The sequence below is a fragment of the Chrysemys picta genome, chromosome 18 (assembly GCF_011386835.1).
Source record: "Chrysemys picta bellii isolate R12L10 chromosome 18, ASM1138683v2, whole genome shotgun sequence".
Taxonomy (NCBI): Eukaryota; Metazoa; Chordata; order Testudines; family Emydidae; genus Chrysemys; species Chrysemys picta.
In genome coordinates this window covers 22958500-22980876 of record NC_088808.1, presented here as the reverse complement: position 1 = coordinate 22980876, position 22377 = coordinate 22958500, and the positions used below count along the sequence as shown (strand labels likewise).

Genomic DNA, 22377 nt, shown 5'->3' with positions numbered 1-22377 from the left:
TCATACTGGCCAAACTGCCGCTCCTGCTCTCGCCTTACAACCTAGGGAGCTAGGATAGAAGGAGAGAGCAGACCTGATGCTAACAAGAGGGGGAGAAGACCTGCTTACATCAATATCACAGCGCTCTCCGGTGTAGCTGGCACTGCACACACACTGGTACTTGTTCACAGAGTCCTGGCATGTCCCTCCATTCTGGCACGGGTTTGGATCACACTCATTGATGTTAATTTGACAGCTGGAGGGAGAAAAGGTATTAGAATTAACTAAAAGAATGTGCTCCAGGACACACTTTGATCCTACAGAATTGTGCTTTGGTGCAGAAGCCTCTAGTGCAGTGGTTCTCAACCTTTCCAGACTACTGGTGCCCCTTTCAGGAGTCTGATTTGTCTTGTGTACCCCAAATTTCACCTCACTTAAAAACGACAGGCTCACAAACTCAGAAATAAAAATACAAAAGTGTCCCAGCACACTATTACTGACAAATGGCTTATTTTCTCATTTTTACCTAATAATTATAAAAATAAATTGCAACCCCCTGCTTGAGAAACATTGAGATAGTACATAGAGCAGGATAAACAGGTCATTGTCGGTATGAAATTTTAGTTTGTCCTGACTTCGCTGGTGCCTTTCATGTAGCCTGTTGTAAAACTAGGCAAATCTCTAGATGAGTTGATGTACCCCCTGGAAGACCTCTGCATACCCCCAGGGGTACACATACTCCTGGTTGAGAACCACTGGTCTATAGGACTTTGCAGTAATTACTTCCAAAAGGCACAATAGTTTGAAAAATTCACCCATTCACACTCATTTCCTTCCATATCTCTAGCTAAGAAAAAGCTAGTGGAGCTCTTCGGGCTAGGCACTGAACTCCAGTGAGGCGAGTGGCCATTAGGTCAGCGTTTGAAAGAGCAGAGGATGGACAAATGTAAACAAATGTTTGCAGTTTCTGTTGCGAAATGGTGATCTTTGGGTTTGAGGCAATTCCCTGTAGTTGGGTAGCCCATGCTGGGTTCCCCCCCCCCCCAACACAGCAGTCAGTATCACTGTGCACCCGAATTTACATCACCATTGTTATCACTACACGTGCTGGCTCTAACTACGACACGCGAAACACAGACATTTCAAAAATGAAGGAACAGCACACATTCTGGGAGGATGGGCAGTACCATTGCCATGCCTCAGGGCTGCCTCTTCCACAGCGTGGCTGGGTGACAATTTAGGAGTAATCATTTCAATAGTGGGGTAGGGGACAAATAACTGTGATGAAAAGTATTTGCCAGCCGGCTCCAACAGTCTCCACTGTGGGAAATGTGATACTTTGGCATTAGTATCATCTGCAATTGCAGGCAACGTCAGGGAACGGCACTTCTTACTTCCTTCCGGTGAAGCCCGGCTTGCAGGTGCAGTTGGCTCCCCATGTCCCACTGGTACATTTGCCTCCATTCAGACAGGTGACGTTTTTGCCGCACTGTTGAGGTGGAAACGGCCATCTGGCAAAACCACAACCACACACATTAAAACTGTCCTATTCAAAGGAGCGGGAATGTCAGCTATCACTGAGGGAAAGGAGCAATAGCGCGCACTGGAGTAGTGGACAAGAGATATCCCTGACCAGCAGTTTGGAACAATCACAGATAAGACAAACCTCTGAGAGCCCATCCATGGGTTTACACTCAGCCCAGCGAATGCTGGGATAGGATTTTGCAGTGCTATGCAAATTCTCCTAGGCTATGTCTGCATTAGGATTTTCCCCCTAAAACTTCCCAATCTTGCTAACACTGATGCAGCTCTACTGGTCATGGCAATGTTGGGAGCGCAAGTGGAGACCGGGCACCACTACCACATTGACCAACCCCTCCTCCTCACAGAAGGACTAGAAGACAGAGTGGTTAAAATGCTGGCAAACTGTCTTCACGTGCATGCCCACTGATGCTGCAATAGTAATGGAGTGACATTTTTAAGGAGTCCTAGTATAGACGTGATCAATAAAGTTCAATTGTGTGCTTGTTTACCAAGTCTCAGTGCTCCAGTATCCTGTCTACATAACACGTTGTTTTCTAGTTCTTTATTCATTAGAAACATTCTTTCGCTTCTAAAAAATGCTGGAGTCTATCTAAACTAACAACAAAATTTGCGATCTGCTCCAAAAGTACAGCTCTCAACCATGCTGCCACTCATGCTGTGTCCTCCCAGCTGCAGGCTCAGGTGGCAGACTAACTTTATGAATCAAAGGTCCTTGGAGTTCCTCAAGTGCCTGAGATGCTTGAGTCATCAATTAAAAAGCAAAACACAGAAAAATAATGCTCCACCACACTCTCCTCAGAGACAATTCCATTACAGTCACCAAGGGCCATGCATAAATAAGTCCCATGCTCTTTCTAGTGGATTGATCTGAAGTTCATTGTCATTACTTGTAGGTGCTGATGTGTTTCAAGGGGGATAAACACACACACACATATTATATGATGGTGATGATGGGCTTAATCTGCAGCAAGGGAGATTTAGGTTAGATATGAGGAAAAACTTTCTATCTAGAAGGGTAGTTAAGCTCTGGCCTCTAGGAGAGGTTAGTGGAATTCTCATCATTGGAGGTTGTTAAGAACAGGTTGAACAAACACCCATCAGGGATCATCTAGATTTACTTGGTCCTGCCTCGCACAGGTGGCTGGACTTGGTGACCTCTCAAGGTCCATTCCACTCCTACATTTCTATGATTTTAGAACCTGTCTGTGGTGCATCATTTGATACTTCCTGTCCTGAGACTTGGAATTGTAGAACTGGAGGTCTGAGGTGGTGAGTTTATTTTTTGAGGAAGGAAGGAAACCTCTCTCTAACAGGCTGTTGTTTGTTTACTCTAACGGCAACTGTCTGAATCTGCTCAGAGGTTTGGAATGTTTGGATTTGTGGATAGAATGTAGGTGAGGTGGCAAGACATGCACAATAAATGCACTTTACCACCTGGTTCTGCAATTTATCGTGTAGCTGTCACTATTGAAGAATGGCCCTTCTTGTTCCAAGGTGCTGAGCAGCCTTCAACAGGATTGAAGGTTGCCCAGCACCTTCCAAATGGCAATAAGCACCTTACGGGATCAGGGCCACAGTACGCAGAACATGCCAAGCCTTCTAGACACCTGCCGGTCACAGACTCACAGTACATCTCACTCATCATTGACCTTTCAGCACCATAAATATTTTTTAAACATCTTGAGAAGGTAAAATCCAAGACACCTGGAAGCTACTTTATCCCCAGCATCACTGGCAAACCAAGAAAGGTACCTACTCGCAGCGAGGCCCTGAGTACTGAGCTGGGCACTTGCAGGAGTAGCTGTAAACCCCATCGACACAGGTCCCTCCATTTAAGCACTGGTGTCGCATGCAATCGTCCACATTGATGTTACACTTCTTCCCAATGTAGCCCCGGAAACAGTCGCACTGAAAATCTGCCACTGAGTCCACGCAGTCCCCATGGACACACGGGCTGGACTTGCAGTCGTCTATGTTAGACTCGCACAGAGGCCCCTCCCATCCGGCCCTGCAGGCGCACCGGAAGGAGTTAAACAAGTCCTCACAAGTGCCCGCATTGAGACAAGGGCTCGAAGCGCACACATCAGCCCCAGTGCAGCCCAGCTGGACGTGTCCCCTGCTAGACTGCACAAACTGCTCTGGCTGAGGGTAAGAGAGCTGGCCAGTGAACGGCAGATATACTCCCCCTATGTTCACGTGTCCAAGGCAGCCTGTGAAGTTCTCAGCTAGGACAATCAGCACATTGTTCTTTAAGAAGTCCAGGTTCCCAGCATTCCCCTGGAGAGTCACGTTCACAGAACCATCCAAATGAACTAGCCACCTTGAAGACACCACAGACGGCTCTTCCATAGACAGAGAGACTCTGTGCCAGGAGCCATCCGTGATGGGTGTCTGACTCAAGAAACTGACCCCTTCAATGCTGTTCCCACTTCTAATATCCACAAGCAGAGTGGAGTTCTGAATGGCAATTTGGAGGGAGTCCACTTCTTCAGTAGCCCAGAGCAAAATGGCGTCTTCATCCCTGGTTTTGAAGTCTAGGTGGAGGCTGTTGAGAGCTCTGGTGACTGAAGCATTGGTGGTGAATTCAATGGCAGCATTGCCATGAAATGTTGCATTAGCCAGACCTGAAATTAGAAGAGATATAGCATTAGGGATTTGAGGTACGTTAAGTGTCACGTTTGATAAGAGCCACGTGGCAAACTCCTGGAAGACTCTGTCCCATTAGTATCCTGGGAAGCTGTGTGGGGAGGTGGGGTTTGCACCTCATCCTATACTTTAAAGCCTTAGCAGCTGGTGACATTAAAACTCTTAGCTATGATTGGCTTCCTGTCGAAGAAATCTCTCATGAGGCCAAGATGATCTAACTGGCCTTCTCCATCTTGCTGCTGCGGTTATCTCCTAGCTGACTCAGAACCCGCTGTCATCCACAAGCGTAAGAGTCCTGCTCTGCAAAATAGCCTGAGGTTCTGGAATTGGCAGGACGTTAAGTGAAAAGGGCTGATCCTTACACTGATTGCACCTTAGCATCATTATAATCAGTGACAGAAATGGACAATTGTCTCTTTCCTAAGTGGGTGAAAGTAGCAAAAAGAAAATGCTTAAGCACTCTCTCTTCACTAGTACAGTCTAGGTGACAAAACCATCTGGAGCACAGACCTGAGACAGCACACAGCATGTGGCATTCTTAGTTTGCTGAGCTGAGCTCCTCTCTCTGAATTCCTTTAGTTTCCCAAGTGCTTCTGGCAATGATTGCAACGGTGATAACTGGAAATATTGACTAATTAAAGACAGTCAGCTGTGAAGCCTTTTCCTGCACATAATCAGGAGGGCAGCACTTACATACGTATCCTGCTGGAACATCCACGCAGGAAGTGGCTCTGGGACAAGGGTCACTTGCACACCAGACTCTCTCCTCACAGGTTTTCCCAGTGAAATTTGCTGGACAACTGCAACTGAAGTCATTCCAGGTGATAGTGCATGTGCCACCATTGTGACATGGCCCAGACTGAAAAACAGGAGAACTTATATTTAGGAGGAGGATGGTTCATCTTTGGATAAAAGAAATGGAGTTTGGTGGAGGGAAATGTGACATTCAAGACTTGCATGAATGGTGTTTGAATTGGGCAGGGGAGATATTGAGGTAATGCTGATAAGAACAATGAGCTAGAGATAACAGAAATATCCTCTGAAACCAACACCTAGCTGGGATCTTTCCTCTCCCCCCAGACCCTGCTGCATCTGTGATCACTCAAAAATGAGTTTCCTTGGTTTATAAGAGAGCTGCCTGGCCTCTGTGGGAACCTCCTAACTTTAGTATCAGAGGGGTAGCCGTGTTAGTCTGAATCTGTAAAAAGCAACAGAGGGTCCTGTGGCACCTTTGAGACTAGCAGAAGTACTGGGAGCATAAGCTTTCGTGGGTAAGAACCTCACTTCTTCAGATGCAAGTGAAGAAGTGAGGTTCTTACCCACGAAAGCTTATGCTCCCAGTACTTCTGTTAGTCTCAAAGGTGCCACAGGACCCTCTGTTGCTCCTAACTTTAGAATTCACTCTCTCCCTTGATGCAAAATAGTCTGTATTTGCCGACCTTCAGGTGATGCTGCAAATCTCATCTACTTGAACAGGTGTTTGGAGATGGTACAAGTATGTTGTGCTTTGGGGGGAAATTGGGTCTGTGGGATCTGACACAAGGAGTTAGTTATTGGGGGGCAGGGGAGAATCAGCTCTAATCTGCTGTTCTTGTTTTGTTATGGGCTACGCTGTTGATTACCTACCAGGGCCTACCACGTTTGGATCAACATCTTTTTGTATCTGGTCTTTGTGTGTTCAAATCAAAGCAACGGCTGTATAGCTCTCCAGAGCCTAACTCCTACAAAAACTCTCAGTTCTTGGTTTTAAAAAGTCACCCTGTGAAATAAATGCACTAAGGTGCAGAGATGAGAAAAACACGTCATGGAGTAGGACCTGGATGAACTCATGGTTATGGATCACACACAAACAGAGGCAAGACATGTTCCATACTACACCTCTCATAGGCAATTAGGGCCTTCCCTTCTGACACAGCCTCTCCTTTGCTGCCCAGTCCTTTGATAGCATGAAGATTGCAAGGAAACATTGGCTATTGGTGGATCAGGAAACCTCATGGTGCTAGGTAATTGCTGATTAATTACATGCAGTTGAGAATAGTCATCAAGAGCTAAAGGCCAATTCTAAGTCATTTAAAACAAATAGAGAAGGTGCCAATCCCTGCAGGTTCCATTAAAACTCCTTTAATTGAAGCGTTGATGTTCAGTGGCATCTGAACACAGCACATCATAATAATAACCCTTAGCACCTATATAGCGCATTCCCTTTCCAAAGTGCTGTGCGAAGAGCGGCTAATTATAACCAACTAAAATAACTTCGCTGGAGTTCACAGGTGCAGGTGAAAACAAAACTGTGAGGCACAGAAGGAAGTGTGAGAAACATAGGAGGCAAGTTGCAAAAGTCCCTGAAAACAACACAAGCAGCTGTTTCCAGGATGACACTCCCACCAGCAGAAGCAGAGCAGCGAGAGGTGGCAATAGCTCCCTGCAACAGGTGCAATGAATGCAGGCAGAATTGGGAGAGGCAGCAGCGGGAGCACAGCCTAGCACCCTTCACATACAGCAGGAAGGAGAGAGAGTCCCCCATCAGACACATCCTGACTCCCCTGATAGACTCAATTATTGTTGAAGAGATGGAGCACTGTGGGCCGGAGGTGAGAGTTGAGAAGGTTAAAGGATAGGGTGTATGCTGGTAGAGGTGTGTTGTTTAGAGTGCATAGATAGGGCATGGGGATAAAGAAGAGGTGGACTGGTCAGTGTGTTTGCAGGATGGAGGTGGTTTGGGAATGTTGTATGCATTGGGTGTGGATGTCAGCTCTGGAGGGAGTGGTGGGTAGAAGTATGTGAAGGGGATGGATTAGATGTGGAATGTTTGGGGTCTTTATGCTTTCTCCTTCAACAGTTAAACACTCACGCTTTTCCTGAAATCACACCAGTGAAACAGCCGAACTGCTGTACAGCCACGGAGGCTTGCTTGTAATAAACAACCATGCACTTGTGCAGAGAGCAGCGAGAGTCCCTACCTTGCAGGTGTCATCAGAGATGCAGCCCGGTGCGAGGTTAGTTGTTTGTCCCACGTACACCTTTCGTGGCAGACTGTAGTTCTCAGCCTGAGTAGGAAAGAACTCCATTCGGTGGTTGTTGAGCTGGAAATCTTGAAGACAGCCTTTAAAATATCCTCCCCAGGTGCTCACCTGGTCTTGGTGAGGAAGTCCACCGACATACACCTCAAAACCAGCTACAAGAGGCAGCACTGCCAGCTGCCCTAGCTCCACATCTCTGTCTGAATGGCTGGCATGAACTCTTCCTCCTTGGAAGGTGAGAGTTACCAGATACCTCCTCCCATCAGCCAGGTTTTCTGAGAAAGTCACAGCATTTGCAGATGATGTTGCTATCTGGAGCTGGCCCCTCTTCAGATACACAGTGAGGCAGGGGTCAGTCCCATTGCTGATTTGCAGCACTAGGCCACTTGGCTTCAGAGTACGGATAAAAAACGAGACGTTGAAGTTTGCACCAGGATTATCAGCAATTGTGAAGGAAGCAAAGCTGGAAGAATCCTCCAAGCCAAATGTTCCTGCTGGGTACTCTGGAAGGGAAAGGAAAGACACATCAGTTCTGTAAGGCAGAGCAATGCAGGTGGCCTGGGGATGTTTTGAGCTCCAACCCTTGCATGACTTTTCCTCTTTCAAACTTGCTTTCCACTGTGTGTCACAGGACTGGACCCTGCTCCTAGAGACTCTGGGCAAGGCAAGTGCCAAAAACTTATGGTGTGAACTATTCACAGAAAGCAGGTGAGTCTCGCTCCTCCCTCGGGACAATAACTCATACACACCTGGCACACCAAGGAAGAGCGCATGTATCACGGCCCCTGACACATGGCACATTCATTTGGGAAATTTTAAGCTACAAAGCTGCTTTTAAAATTCCCAGCCCCCACAACCTCACAGGAGCTTTTGTACTTGCTATGTTTAGAGAATAGGAGTGAAACCAGAAACTGACAACAGTATTAATACAAGCCCTGGAGGACTGTGAAAATGCATCACGAATAATCTCCGCTCAGCTTTCCAATAAAACAGTTACCTTTAGCACTGAGCATTTTATCTACAAATACAACATGTTCCTTTTCCCCCTGAACTTGAGATGGGCGAGTAACAGGTTTTCCTAGTGAAATGGCGTCACTGCCCTTATCTGGTGCAAAGAGGAGGTCAGGGCATCTGGCTCTGGCTGCAATAATATTTACCCCAGGTAGCTGACAGTCAGTCTAGCAGGGGCCAGCTCTGTTTAGTCACAACATAAAGAGGACTGGATAGAAAATCTATCTACAGAGGGTTCCATTTCAGTTCCAACCCTGGTTACACAGAAAATGCTGTTGCTTCCAAAGCCAGTGTCACTTTAGGTCTCTAGATTGCTCATCACCAGAGGAGTTGGCAGATGCCATCCTTTGGCACTTACCATATGAACAGGTTTGGCCTTCGTAAGGCCTAGTGCAGTCACACCTAAAGGTTGCCCAGAGGTCTACACACAGGCCTCTCTGAGAACAGGGCTGGGAGTGGCACCATTCGGTCCTGTTGCAGCCCAGCTCCACTGGGGAGGATTCGTGGTGGAGTATATCCGAGGGAAGAATAGCCCGATAATCAATCTGCAGGTCCTCCAGGCAGCCAATGAAACTCCCCCGGCTCCGTGTATTGTTAGCTGTCGAGTCTCTATCAACTCCCCCGATGTACGTTTTTAGGAAGGCAGGTGAGAGAGAAGCGACACCGTCTCTAGTAGGAAAATCCTGCAGGCAGACTCCTGTGTCGCAAGCTTTATGCCAGAGCTTTAACTGTAGAGAGTCCTGCAGAAGAACCTCAGCTTTGTGCCACTGGCCATCATCAACCCTCAGCCCCTTCAAGGGCAAAGAGGATTCAGCATCGTCTCTCCTTAGCCCCACATGCAGCATGCCATCAGAGAGCTCCAGGAACAGGTATTCTGCTTCATTGCCCCGGTAGAAGAGGATGACATCAGGCAAGGTGGTTCGGAACCGGAGAGACACTGTGGCCAGGTAGTCCCCTGCCACATCCCTTCTGCTCCGATTATTACTCATGGGCATGTCAATGAAGATATACCCTCGGGAACTGAAGGAAAACGTTGTTGGCGTTGAGCATTTGGCATCGTAGAAACCAGGCTGGCACTGGCAAAGGTGTCCATGGGTCTCAGCTTGGTATGTTGGGATGCACAAGGCCTCGTTTTGGCAAGCATGCATCTGGCACCCAGTAAGCTCAACAGAGCAGTTCTTCCCTCCCCATATGATGCCATCCTGACTAGGGGCACAGTAGCAAAAGTAGTCAGCAATGGCATCCTTACAGGTAGCCCCATTCTCGCAGGGGCCATCCTTGCACTCGTCAATGTTGACAGCACATTCCACACCTGGGAAACAGAGTAAGAAACAGGATCTTATTGTAGGTGATTAATAAGATTGGGACTTTTCAGCTTGGAAAAGAGATGTCTACATGTGGGGGACATGATAGAGGTCTATAACATCATGACTAGTGTGGAGAAAATAAATAAGGAAGTGTTATTTAGTCCTCATAACACAGGAACTAGGGGTCACCAAATGAAATTAATAGGCAGCAGGTTTAAAACAAACAAAAGGAAGTATTTCTTCACACAACGCACACTCAACCTGTGGAACTCTTTGCCAGAGGATGTTGTGAAGGCCAAGACTATAACAGGGTTCAAAAAAGAACTAGAGAAGTTCCTGGAGGATAGGTCCACCAATGACTATTAGCCAGAATGGGCAGGGATGGTGGCCCTAGCCTCTGTTTGCCAGAAGCTGGGAATGGGCGGCAGGGGATGGATCACTTGACAGTTACCTGTTCTGTTCATTCCCTGTGAAGCACCTGGCACTGGCCACTGTCAGAAGACAGAGGGACCTTTGGTCTGACCCAGTATGGCCGTTCTTATGTGACTGGGGCTCTCTCCCCCAAAACAGCAAATTGGTCACACTGAAGTCAGCACCTTGGCTCATTGCCAGACAGTGAAGCCACTCTCAGGCCACCAAGGAGCAGCTGGATTTGGGGGTTACAGTGATCACCAAGTACGTGATTTTACACAAATGGAAGAGTAGGACAGTGATATATGGACCCATCTGAATTAGCAACCAAAGATAGACTAACCTATTGCCATAGAGATCAGTTAATGAAATCAAAGTATTTGGATCCCATTTCTAAATAAATTTTGAATAAAAACCACAGAGACTGCTCAAAGAATGCCAGATTTCTATTCCACTTAATCCCTCCTTCCACCCCTCCCTCTTCTTATACGTCTGCTATTTTATTACTGTAACCCTCACCCCTACTGATAGCTAGGTAAATACTGTCTGGTCTTGCAGCTTTGATGGGTTGTAAAATTGCACAACTGCAATTTTCTATTGGAGACTCCATGAAACATGCAGTATTTGGCAGATACACAAGCTGTAAGTCATTTACCTTTTTGTACTTTTCATTGTCTCTTTATGAAAATTAATAAAAAGATTAATCACAACAAGAATTCAGTGCATTTAAACCAGACTGCAGACTGCTGAGGGGCGCACTTAGTGCACAGAGCACCACAATCTACAACTATTCAGGCAAGTAAATGGAAACAAGATGGAAGAGTTAATCCAATAATTCCTAAAACAACCCTTAGCAGCCATGGTCATAAACATTCATGAAGCTCAATTCACCACCAAAGAAGAAATAAATATATGCCCCAAAGGCACATGTTGGGCCAAATTCAACACTGTACAGTCTCACTGAAGTCAGTAGGGTAAAAAGCCATTGCACTTTATTCTACAGACACTAACCACATCCCAGTAGACCGTGGGGAGGTTAGGAGATATTACAACCAGATCTGCCATCAAATTGGCTTCAGACTGATGAAGAAAACACACACTCTGATTAGATGCCAGTCCACTGTTCATCGAGCCCATAACATCGGTTTCCACTAATCTTCAGAGACAGCCACACAGATAAGCCAAGTATGGATTATCCAGATCTAAATGCATTACATAGAGTCCAGCTAGCAAAGATGGGAACAAGGAAAAGAAGGAATCCAAGCACAAAGGAAGTGAATGAAAACAAAGGACATTTAAAAAGAAAAGCCATTAAAGCACTAGGGTGAACATGATGAAGAGATTTAAATAGTAGCCTGAGGGGAGATGGAGGTGCTGCATTAGGAGCTGATGACCTGTAATATAAATCTCAGCAAAGCAATGGGGTTTCTTGAATCCCTGTGCCAGTTCAGTGACATAGTCCCCAGCAATGTCATGCAGTAAACCTCAAAACATTTAGTGTCCCCCAAACTAGCTGAGTTAGTTTACTCCCTTCAGGCCCTCCCTGGATAGGTCTCCTGTGGTCCTTCAGACCAAGCATTCAGCTGTTGCTGAAGAGATGCCAATCCATCAGTCACACTTCAGATTTAACATCACCCATGTCGTTCCAAACTATACTTCAATGTGGGTCCAAGGGCGTAAACCTTACAGATCTGGAAAGTAGCATGGCAGGGATGGGAGGCTCGGGTAAGCTCGGTTCTGTTCACCATCAAGCCAACACTGATCCACCATTACCAGCTAGTGGTCTCTGAGATAATTCATAGGGGAACTGCTCTGCATTGTAACTGTGGGCAAGTACTGCATTTTAACAGTGACCTCTGCTCTGCAGAAAACCTTACTCAGTGGGAAGATTCAGAACTGCTTCTGAGATGGCCACTGGTGTCAGAAACACTTCTACACAGACAGGTAAGCACCCTTCCTCCACTTGACTTTGGGGGAGGGTGTTGATCTAGGCACATAGAGGATTATTAGGCCCAGCACAGCGTTCAGGCTGCTGTCCACCAGGACTGGATATCAGGGTGCAAGGGGTGCTCAAGCCAGTCAAGGGCTGCTTGCAGAAGTCTGCATGGTGGCTACCAGAGCTGTGGTCAGCAGAGACTAGCATTGTAGGTAGCAGACAAAGATGCATTAGGGTCTGGTCTCTGAGCAGCAGAGAGAGTGGAGAGGCTGGCTGGGCTCTCCGTGAGTGGGAGAGAGCTCCTTTTCCCCCATGCAGAACTCACCCCCAATTGGCTCTCTCTTCTCAGAGTGGGGAACCAAAAACAAGGGAGCCTTCAGGCCCCCCCCCCTCCACATTAAGACAGTAGCAGGAAAGCCTGTTTGTGCTATTTGCTGGACTCCCAGATGACACCTGTGGTGTGAGCTCTCCGCACCAGGTGGCAAATTAATCCCCGCAGTGAGTGCGCAGCCCCAAGTTTGTGGCTAATTAAATGCTGAGCGCTCCCCCGGGACACATGTTTTGATTCCTGGTCTGTTTTGTTTGGAGGGGGGGGACGAGAAGAAGTTGCCACTTCAGATTTTGATCCATCTTGGCTGGCTGTGGCTGGTGCCTGGCAGAGCTCGCAGCACAAGTGCAGAGAGAGAAAGATGTGCTGGCTGTGGAGTCAGAGGGCAGCTCTTAGAAGAGGAACAAAAAACAGATCCCCATCATTGTCATTACCCCTGCTTACAAACAACAAGAGGCAGGAGAGAGGAAAGGCCTATGAAACAATGTCTAATGATACCCCTCCTCCTAGGGGTCAATGGAGCATATGGCTACTGGTTGGCCAGTCTAGTTTTAAAACATCCCACATGATAGGGGAGACTGTTCCAGAGCTTCCATCTCAATGGAAGCAAATATTTCCCAGAAACCAATGTACCCCCTCACTTACCAGTTCGTCCCATTGCGCCTACTGTACCTCCACATACACTCTAAGTAACTCCTCTCCCTCCTTGGTGTTTACACCCTCAGACAGATAGCTACTCTGCCCTCTCCCCATCTATTGTCACTTAGGAGGGTCTGGCTATGTCATCCCCTCTAGTCTGCTGATAAATTTGTCATCTTTCCTGAACATCCTCCAGATTATCAGACTCTGGTGATGCTAGATTTAAAAAACAAAGTCAGCTGCAGGGGAAAGAATTCCCTTGCTGTCTTCTTCCTAGATGCGAACTGCAGCTCACCAGAGGGGTTTGAGTTTTGTGTTTTGGCTGTGAATGATTCAGTGTTAATGCAGCCAGGAACGCAAACAGCAAAGAGAAGGAAATCACCCCACTCCGGAAATAACAAGATTTTTGCTTTGGGCCATTACAGCAGAGAGAAAGATGCAGACCATTTCCTGGACTGGACCTGGTATCCCAGATTTCTCCAGCCGGGATGGTTGTGTGCCTTTGCAATCATACTGGAAAGGACTTTTAAAAAATTCTGTTTTAAACGTTCAGAGTAACCTGTGAGCACAAATGTTCCATTTCAGGTGTTCAGAGAACAGAACTTAATTCCACGTGACACTTCTGTTGCAAAAAGAGGTACTTTTTACACTTGCAGATTTTGCTGTGTTCCCTCTGAGCACCTGATTCATAGATTCATAGATTATAGGACTGGAAGGGACCTCGAGAGGTCATCGAGTCCAGTCCCCTGCCCGCATGGCAGGACCAATACTGATGCTAGGGCCCACAGAAATAGCCATAAATAATAAAGGAAAAGACAGCATATTATCAAATATACTCTGAGCTTGCAACTCTCTGTTATTTATATTAAGACACTTTGTTATTTGGTCCTTTAATTAGATAAGAAAATCACTAATATAAGAGGAAGCAGCCATTTAGAAATCAGAAACTTTCAAAGTTGTTGTCAGGACAATGACCACTATTTTAAAATATTTTGGTTAATTCAGGAGTGTTCAAGGTAATGACTACATTAACCAGAAACTGTCAACAAAACACATATGCACACTCTTACTACAACTTTGAAAGTCTCCAATTTCCAGTGCTTTCAAATGGCAAAGCTGAGTCTTTCAAGCTCTACCATTCATGAGCCACTTGGGTATTTCTAAAGCACCACTGTCATGGTATCTGATAAATGGTTTTATCTGACAGGTGCCAGGGTTACTAAATCAGCAGTGCCCACCGGGAGAGCTGACCAGAGCTACTGACTCACTGAGAGCTATTTCTAAACATGGCTTTGAAAATTTGTTATACATGCTAAAAGTTATATCATACCTAGAGAGACAAGGTGGGTGAAATAATATCTTCTCCCTCTCACAAAAGAAATTGGTCCAATAAAAGATATTACCTCACCCACCTTGTTTCTCTAATATCCTGGGACTGACATGGCTACAACTACACTGCATATATCATACCTGTCATACGTATGTATGCAAGACAGACAGATGGACACACACACAGTAAGAGAGATTCAAATAAATCCATGTCTAGATATCCAAAGTCTGGGGTCTATTAACTGGCCCTTTCTATTAATGAAGGATAGGAGTATTGCCAGCCATTCTGGAAGCACCATATACCGTGCAGTGATCTTTACTAGTCAGCACTGCCTTGCTCTCTCCCCAGCAGGCAGATGCATTCCTAGCAGCCATTCCCCAGTGCATCCTAATTAGAGCTCCTATTATTCCAATACAACATAAAACAGAGACTTAGCTGCAACAACCGGGCCCTGCAATGACAATTATGTTTGCATCATTACCGCCATTTCCATAGCAACACACTGTTTGGACCTCTCTCCCACCTGGCACTTCTAGCCAGGGAGACTGGGCATGCGGGGTAGTCCAGGGGGCAGTGAAGTGCTCAGCGTTTTTATTTTGAACAAAAAAAGTCCCACTGTTTTCAGTAAAGGAAATTTTAATACCTTAAAAAATTCAGTTGAAGAGAGGCAGAGATTTCACAGAGTAAGTGTGAAAGACGTCATGTGATTCTAAAGTGCACCTGAGCGTGACGTGAGAGCGGACGCTCGGCAACAACATCCCAACTGCAGTCACTCCCAGCAAAGAGGAGGAATCAGGGTTACAGCAAAGACACACAAGGGGCTCCTAGCATACTGCTCAGCACCATGCCATAAAGCTTCCTAAACATTTGGGGTCCTTACAGAATAAAACCAGGTGCCTGTTTACACAGGATTTTCCCTCTTCGGTTAATTCTTGCCCCTCCCCAAGTCTCCAGCTATCATGACACAACCTGAGCTGTAACCCCTTACGCACCCACCCGTCCACCCACCACCCCAAGTTGCACTGACTGTGGTATCTGTCATTACCTGCTAGGAGATAAATTCCACCCACGATCACACCAACCAGCACAGGTTTCATGGCAGATTCCTTGCAGACATTTGTGACAGTGAAGGAAGAAAGGTGGGGATGGGATGGGGAGGGGAGAATGAAAGTCTGGACTGGAAGGACACAGTATGTGTGAGCTCTCTCCCAGTGCTGGTCAGGCAAAAGGGGATTGGAAATGAAACCAGCCAATATAAAGAGACCTGCGCTGTGGCGAGATCTAATCCAGCCCTGCTCTAAACCGCCCCAGCTGGCTTCTGTCAGTGCTGACAAGAAGAATGCGTCTACAGTGTATTCTCACTCAGTGCGTTACAGTAATGCCCTCCAGAATCCGCAGCATTAGCTCCGACAATGGGAGGACTGGGACAAGCGCCTGCCCTCGCTCACACCCCCTGCTGTACCACTGATTTCCCTGCACAGGCACGGCACAGTTAGGGCCCAAATAAGATTTTTTCCATTTCTGGATGACGAAGAAAAGCTGTGCATCTACCACCGATTAATAGCCACTGCAGGGAACAACAAAATGAGCGCTTCCCAGACACCAAGGGTGAAATCCTGGCCCCACGGAAATCAATGATCGTTTTGCAAAGCTCCCATTGACTTCATTGAGCCCACAATTTCATCCAGAGAGTTTCATTTCTCCACTTGCCCTGTTATCTCATTGCGTGTGTTCATTCTGCAATATTTGCAAACAAAAGCTGCTGCAGCCCTTACCCTCACGAGTGATTTCACTGAAGCCAATGCAGGAGAAAGGAAAAAGAATGACAAGTAAGAGCAATAGAATAAAATTGATTAAGTGGATAAAAGTGAAGGAAGATGTTGGCGTTTCTGAATGCCAAGGAGCAGCCTCTCACAACCTCTCCCTAACCACACAACTTACTTCAAGTGTCCTCATCCCAACCAACTTACTTCAAGTGTCCTCATCCCAACCAATGCCTCTGCGCCAATATCTCCTTACCAGCCAAGAGCTTTTTCCAGTCACCCGCTCAACAAATGTTCCTGATCACCAGTGACACAGAGGAAGCCATATCCTGCAGTCTGATGACCATACTGACTTTAGGCATTGGGATCAGGGGGCCAAGAATCCATCTTTCCCCATAAACAGCTGCAGAGACTGAGCTGCCAGAATCTCCTCGTTATCTCAGGATCGGGCAGGGTCCAAAAGTTTTGGCCATGGCAGTGGTTTCCTCCTGCTTTGCAACAGGGAGAGTTCTTATTTCTGCGGAGAAAGATTATTTAAAACTAGGGAGCTCTTCCCCCTATGTGTAAGCAGCACTGTCAGGTTAAAAATCCTAAAAAAGGCAATGCCTACATCCCACGTCCTGCGGTTACCAATGCCACCTTCAGACATTCGAACACAATTCCAACAAGTCATGCGTGCTGCTGGCTTACTTTCTGCACTTCACCCAGCCTAATCAATCCAAACAGACTAGTCAGTTTCACATTGATCTGATGTGGGAGGCATGCCAGGAGTAGTCATTTGAATTAGATACATGCAGGAATTTAACTTCTCAGAGGTATCTGGGTTGCTTGCATGTCAAGCCCCCTTAAAAAGCACAGATTTTGAATGGGTAACTAGCAAAATTAAGCCCTGATCCTGCAGTTGTTACCAGAGGGTGCTATATCTGTATATATGTGAATAGTTACGTGAAAAGATGCAAGTGGATGGCACACAAGAATATGTAGCATTGTTTGCGGGTTTTGCAGGACCAATGAGGTTTGTCGTTGTGTACTGCAAATGGCACTGAACAGCTCTTTACATCAACTGTTCACATGATGTCAGAAATAAGAATTTTTACTTCTTTCATTCTGTGTTGTGGCTGACAAGAATCAGAGTCACTTTTGCAATGGCTGCAAGCAACATTCCACTCGCTCTTCTTCTTAGCGCATGCGCCACATGCCTCCAGTAGCACCTGATCAGGATTCATCATCAAATTTTGTCCACTGGTTGGGTCATTAGTTTCCCCAGCTTGGGATGGCTACTGACAGGGAGTGCAACGTGAATGCTGATCCATACCCCTCTGCAATACAACTAAATGGGGGATATCTGTGAAAACTGGAGTTTCTTTGAAACGTTCAGTTAGACTCTTACACCAGCGTACAGGAACAGGGGTCTATCTTGCTCCAGTGAACTGCAGGATCAGGGGCCTAAAAAGGTTCTGGACCAAAATCTTGACCTCGGGGGACTGCAGCAGGCAAGTCAGCTCAGCTCTTGGGTCACTATTTATCATTGCATCTCTCCAAATGCATTACATGGAATACAGTTAAGTAGTAACAGTAACTGCTTCAATTCCTAGGATGAATGTAATAGCATGTTACAGATTAGTGCTACAGACTTGTATTTGCTTTGGGAAGAGGACCAGCCCAAATTCCACATGTTGCTTCTTGGATGGAGGTTAGTGACTTCCCTGACATGTTTGTGAATTAATCCCAGAAATTTAGAAATTACCATCAAGGCTCTGAATGAGAGACGTTTCCTGAGAGCATTGGCAATGGGAAGAAACCTCCCAGACAGCAATCCCACTACCTTTGTCTCTGGAATAAATCTGGTTACAAGAGACTCCTCACTGGGAAGGAAGGAGCTCTGTTGCATTTGCAGTGTGCAGGCAGGTTACACTGTTAACTGGCAAGCAAAGCTGTGATTACATATGAAGATGATGAATGTTACAGAACATGCATTTTGCATAGGAACTGCCACAATTATGTAGTCTGAAGTCTGTCTTCTGACAGCAGCCTGTCCTCGTAAGACATTGTTGGAGGCTAACAGGAGCTGGGCCAACAGCTCTCTGCAACAGTTGGAGCTTTGCTGTTTCTGTGCACAGCCTCTTCTGTCCCTTTGAGTTGTTGTTCTGCTCACATCTTTGCCTAGCCTTATTCTGGATGCGACATTAAGCCAGGCTTCACCCATTTTCATTAACAGGGAAGCCTAATTTAATTCATCACAGTTGCTCCACCTTTACTAATCCTCTAAACCCTTTAACCAGGGTGAGCCAGAAGTAACTGGCATATCTCATGCTGCCCTCTGGTCAGACAATCTGCTAGAACAAGCAGGTCCAAATAGACCTAGTGCAGCATCAGAATCTCAGTGGATGCTTTTGATCACAGGCACTGTATGCAGTTAAATCACATCTGACACTAAGACTCACACAGGCACTAGTGTGGGGTGTAAATTCCTACAGTGTCTGGTCAGCTGACAGCATGTTTAGAAGGTCTGACTAACAATGGAGCCATAATGCAGTAGGGAGCCGCAGAGTGAAATGAACAGTACAAAGCTCACTCTAGCCTTATCCAGGACCAACTAATACTCCCTCTGTATGAATCTGAAAAACGGTTTAAGCATCTGTTTGAACATTTTACAGCCAGCCTCTTTGCTGCTGCCATAGTGTGTGCATAGAAGTAATATACCTTCCAGGTAAAATGAAGGCAGCCCCAGGAAATATCTGCTAGCTCCAGTCTGCTCTATTTGCTAAAAGGGCTTCTTCTTTCCAAGGGCTAAAGGCTTTCTAATCTTTTTAGTCTCTTAACCTTTTAGCTGCCTTCCCTGACTACAGTAGAGGTCACATTTCTGGAACAGAACAGACACCTGGAAAATATCTGTACAAATAAATTAATCTGTCCAGTCAGGAAAAAACACCAATCCTGTTTCCTCAATTCACTGCACTGGGTGGTGTGTGTACCAAGTAACACAAAACTGCAAGTGTGTCTGGCCTTGGGCTGCACTCTTGCACAAAGAGTTGTTGGGAGAAGCAAAGGTTGTTAATACAACAGAAAAAGGCTTTCTGCTTCCTCCAAGAGGGCTGAAGAGGACACTGAAGGTAATGCCTACATTGCAATTAAAAACTTGCAGCTGGCCCATGCCAGCTGACTTCAAGCTCCCAGGGCTTGGGCTAAGGTGCTGTTTAATGTTTAATTGGGGTGAAGCCTCGGCTCTAGGACCCTCCCACCTCACAGGGTCCTAGAGCCCGGGCTCCAGCCCGAGCCCGAACGTCTACACCACAATTAAACAACCCTTTAGCCTGAGCGCCCCCCCCTCCCATGAGCCTGAGTCAGCTGGTATGGGCCTTCTGTGGGTGTCTGATTGCAGTGTAGACATACCCTAAGGCTGAACCGAGTAAGCTGACCTCTCACTCAGGCTGACTGAATACCAGAGCATGATGCTAGGGGGCAACCTGCTGCTGGACAGCATTCTTAGGAGGAGATGGAAACTGCGTTAGGCCACTCGTAGTCATTAAAACAGCTCCTATAATTTTTTTCAAGGGTTAACTGGCCAAATTCTAATTCAGCAGTTACAGTCTGCCAACCTAAATGCCAGTTCCCATTTCAACTGAATACACTATTCTTCCTCACTTCCTGTCCTAAACTGTTGACCAGTTAAACACACGCCACATTTCACCCAAAAGACCATTCAGATTAATAGATAATTCGGTTTGTTCTCATCAGAGAACACAGTAATCATCTGAATCCAGCTCCTTCAGTTCAGCCATCTCTTAGAGCCTGGCTGTCCCTCAGGTGAGAACATGACTTTAGTTTTATCACAGTTGCCATCTTTTCTGGGACCAACAAAGACTCATCCACCTCCTTCTTTGTTTAATTTTGCTCCTGCACATCCCTCTGACTTAGCCCATGGAGCACCACCCAATGGGAAAGGAAGACACAGCCTCTACCCCCGAGAGCATACAAACTGCAGGGGTCACATGGCCCATATAGCAGACAGGCTCTCCCAGACCTTTTATTCTCAGTGTCCTATCTTGCCATGTGGTTCTGACAGGACTGGGTCTCTGGGCTTTCCATTTACATTTTAGGCAAGAGCCATCCCAGCCCTGTGCTGTGTTCCAGCCGGAGACAGCACTTAGGTGGTTAACACATGTAGGAAGGTGATTTCTGCTGATTCACACAGTTATCCCACAACACTCCCCACATTCCTGAGACTGAAGAAAGGGCTCCAGGAGAGAAAATGAAAAAAGCAGCCTACATCAGAGTAGCAAGTTCACTTTAATCATGGAAGGCAGCTTAAACCCAAGCTCATGGCAGATCTAAGCTGCCACAGAAATGTGTTTTGAACAGAAACATTACTGGAAACTTCATGAAGTTACTCTGTGATCCTAATATGAAGTAATAAGCTGTTTACCCAGCAGGACTATACTGGGATTAATTGACAAAGCAGGGGAGATTAATTGCTATTATTTCCCTGTCAGCTTCACTCCTCCACATGCACTCACTGAGCTCACAGAGAGGCAAAATGTGACTTCCCCACCTGCTGCTCCCAGCCTTTCACTGTTCTGTCTTGGAACTACCCCAAAGGAGACATAGTGATTTAACAACACAGCAACCTGCCTCTAATCTCCTTCGCGTACTAATGAACCCCAAACAGATGCAACAGAATGAACTCTCTAGCGCGGTCTCTCCCCATCCTGTGCCTGTGTCAGCTTTTCTTTCCATGAGCAGGCCCAGGGGCTCGGAAGGATTAGGTAAACCTACAGTTTGGGGAAGTGAAATGAAATGCTGAGCTCCCTGGACTCCCAAGAGTGGTGCCAGGGCACTGAGGAAGGAAACAGCCCTGGAGGCACAAGCAGACAGGAATTATGACTTACAATGGTCAGACATTTAATGAGCTATACAACATTCCACTGGGAAGAGGTCTGCATCTGCAGGTGCAGCACTGTAGGAGCTGGCCCTGCGCAGCACTTGAGAGATTGGAATAAAGCCTATTTCTACAGCCTTGTCTACATGGACTTTTCTTTCAGAACCACCTAAGGTGCGAGTTTAAACTGCTCTAGTTATACTGGTGTAGACTATGTGGACACACTTATTCTGGTAGAGGAGCATACATCACTTGAGAGGGGCTTAAGCTACACTGAAGACACACGTGTTGGAATAAGATTGTCCACACGGGTTATACGGGTATAACTATACTGGTCTAAAGGGGACTAGAAAAGTTCCAGTGCAGACTCAGGAATACCTGAGAAGAGTTAAAAACTCTCTTGTAGCTTCAAGTTTTTCCTTTCTCCCACAAGATGGCAGCCTTTCAGCCTGCATACATTTTACTCTTGGAGGGCTGGAAGAATGCAAGCCAGTTAGAGAATGTCTTTAATATAAACCATACCCTTTATCAGTATCAGGTTGTTAGTTAGCAGAGAGAGATTAAAGAAAATAGGGAAAGGAGACAAGAGGTTTTCCTCTGAGGTTAGAGATGAGATGGATTGGCGACAAGGTACAGAGAGGGATGCCACCCCAACAGCTGTGGCTGCAAAGAAGGTTGTCACAATCATAGCAGAATGATTGTGTGGCGGGGACGGAGACAAACTCCATGCTGGATGAGAAGAGACGCACAAAACTGATCGCTTAGGGAGTACAACTCTCACCTGCCTTTGCCCTATCCTGTTTGTATCAAAATAAAGGGCCATCCACATGAGGATTTTACTACGTGTTAGCAAGCATGTGGTAAAAATACATCTTTTTTCCCAGTGAAGACAAGGCCAAAGTGCTACCAGCTCTCACTGTCAATTGGGGGCAGATTATGTGGGCCTAGCAAGCCTTTCTGCACCTCTTGTTTCTGTGGTGTCTGGGCTATGTGGTTGTCTTAATCGTAGATGTTAAAAGATGCTGCTACATTTAAACTGAATACTTTTAGAGGCACCATCCCCACTGTTCATCCCTCCAGCCAAAGGGTACAAACAGTAATGTGCTTAGCCTCACAATGCCCCTGGCAAGCCAGTCTCACTATTTCACAGGTGGGGAAACTGAGGCTCAGAACGGGTTAGAGTGACCTACCAAGGGACACACAGGGCATCTCTAGCAGAAGCCAGCTCCACCACTCCCAAGCACATCCTTACACCCTAGCAAACAGAAGGGGCTGCACTGCATTTGCTCATGACACTAAGACCTTTTGACCTCCCTAAATAACAGAGTATAGCCTCCAACCCAAAATCCCTGGCTCATCATCCAGAGGGGAGAAGGAGAAATATTATGTGCTGGTGACAGGCTCCTCACTCCTTGCCCCAAACTGCTAGAGCCCTTAGGAAATGTCGACCATTCCAACTCCAGCCTCCCTGAGAGACACAGCACCCAAAATACCTCCTCCCTCTGGCTTAAATAAAAATTAAGGGAGAGATCCTGTCTCCTAGAGCTGGAAGGGACCTTGAAAGGTCATTAAGTCCAGCCCCC

At 46.4% G+C, this 22377-nt stretch overlaps 1 protein-coding gene across 16 annotated transcripts in view; it reads right to left on the bottom strand.

Moving 5' to 3' along the window:
- CRB2 (crumbs cell polarity complex component 2) overlaps positions 1-22377 on the bottom strand; it is an 84089-nt gene that overhangs the window by 8895 nt on the left and 52817 nt on the right. For 15 of the 16 annotated variants that reach the window (XM_065571978.1, XM_065571981.1, XM_065571984.1 and 12 more), the window contains 6 exons: positions 8560-9513; positions 7131-7693; positions 4864-5029; positions 3281-4148; positions 1374-1490; positions 109-235 (listed from right to left, as the gene is read on the bottom strand). In XM_065571978.1, coding sequence (XP_065428050.1) covers positions 109-235; positions 1374-1490; positions 3281-4148; positions 4864-5029; positions 7131-7693; positions 8560-9513 — 2795 coding nt within the window. The remainder of the gene's footprint in view (positions 1-108; positions 236-1373; positions 1491-3280; positions 4149-4863; positions 5030-7130; positions 7694-8559; positions 9514-22377) is intronic. The other variant, XM_042854418.2, reaches the window with a different exon arrangement.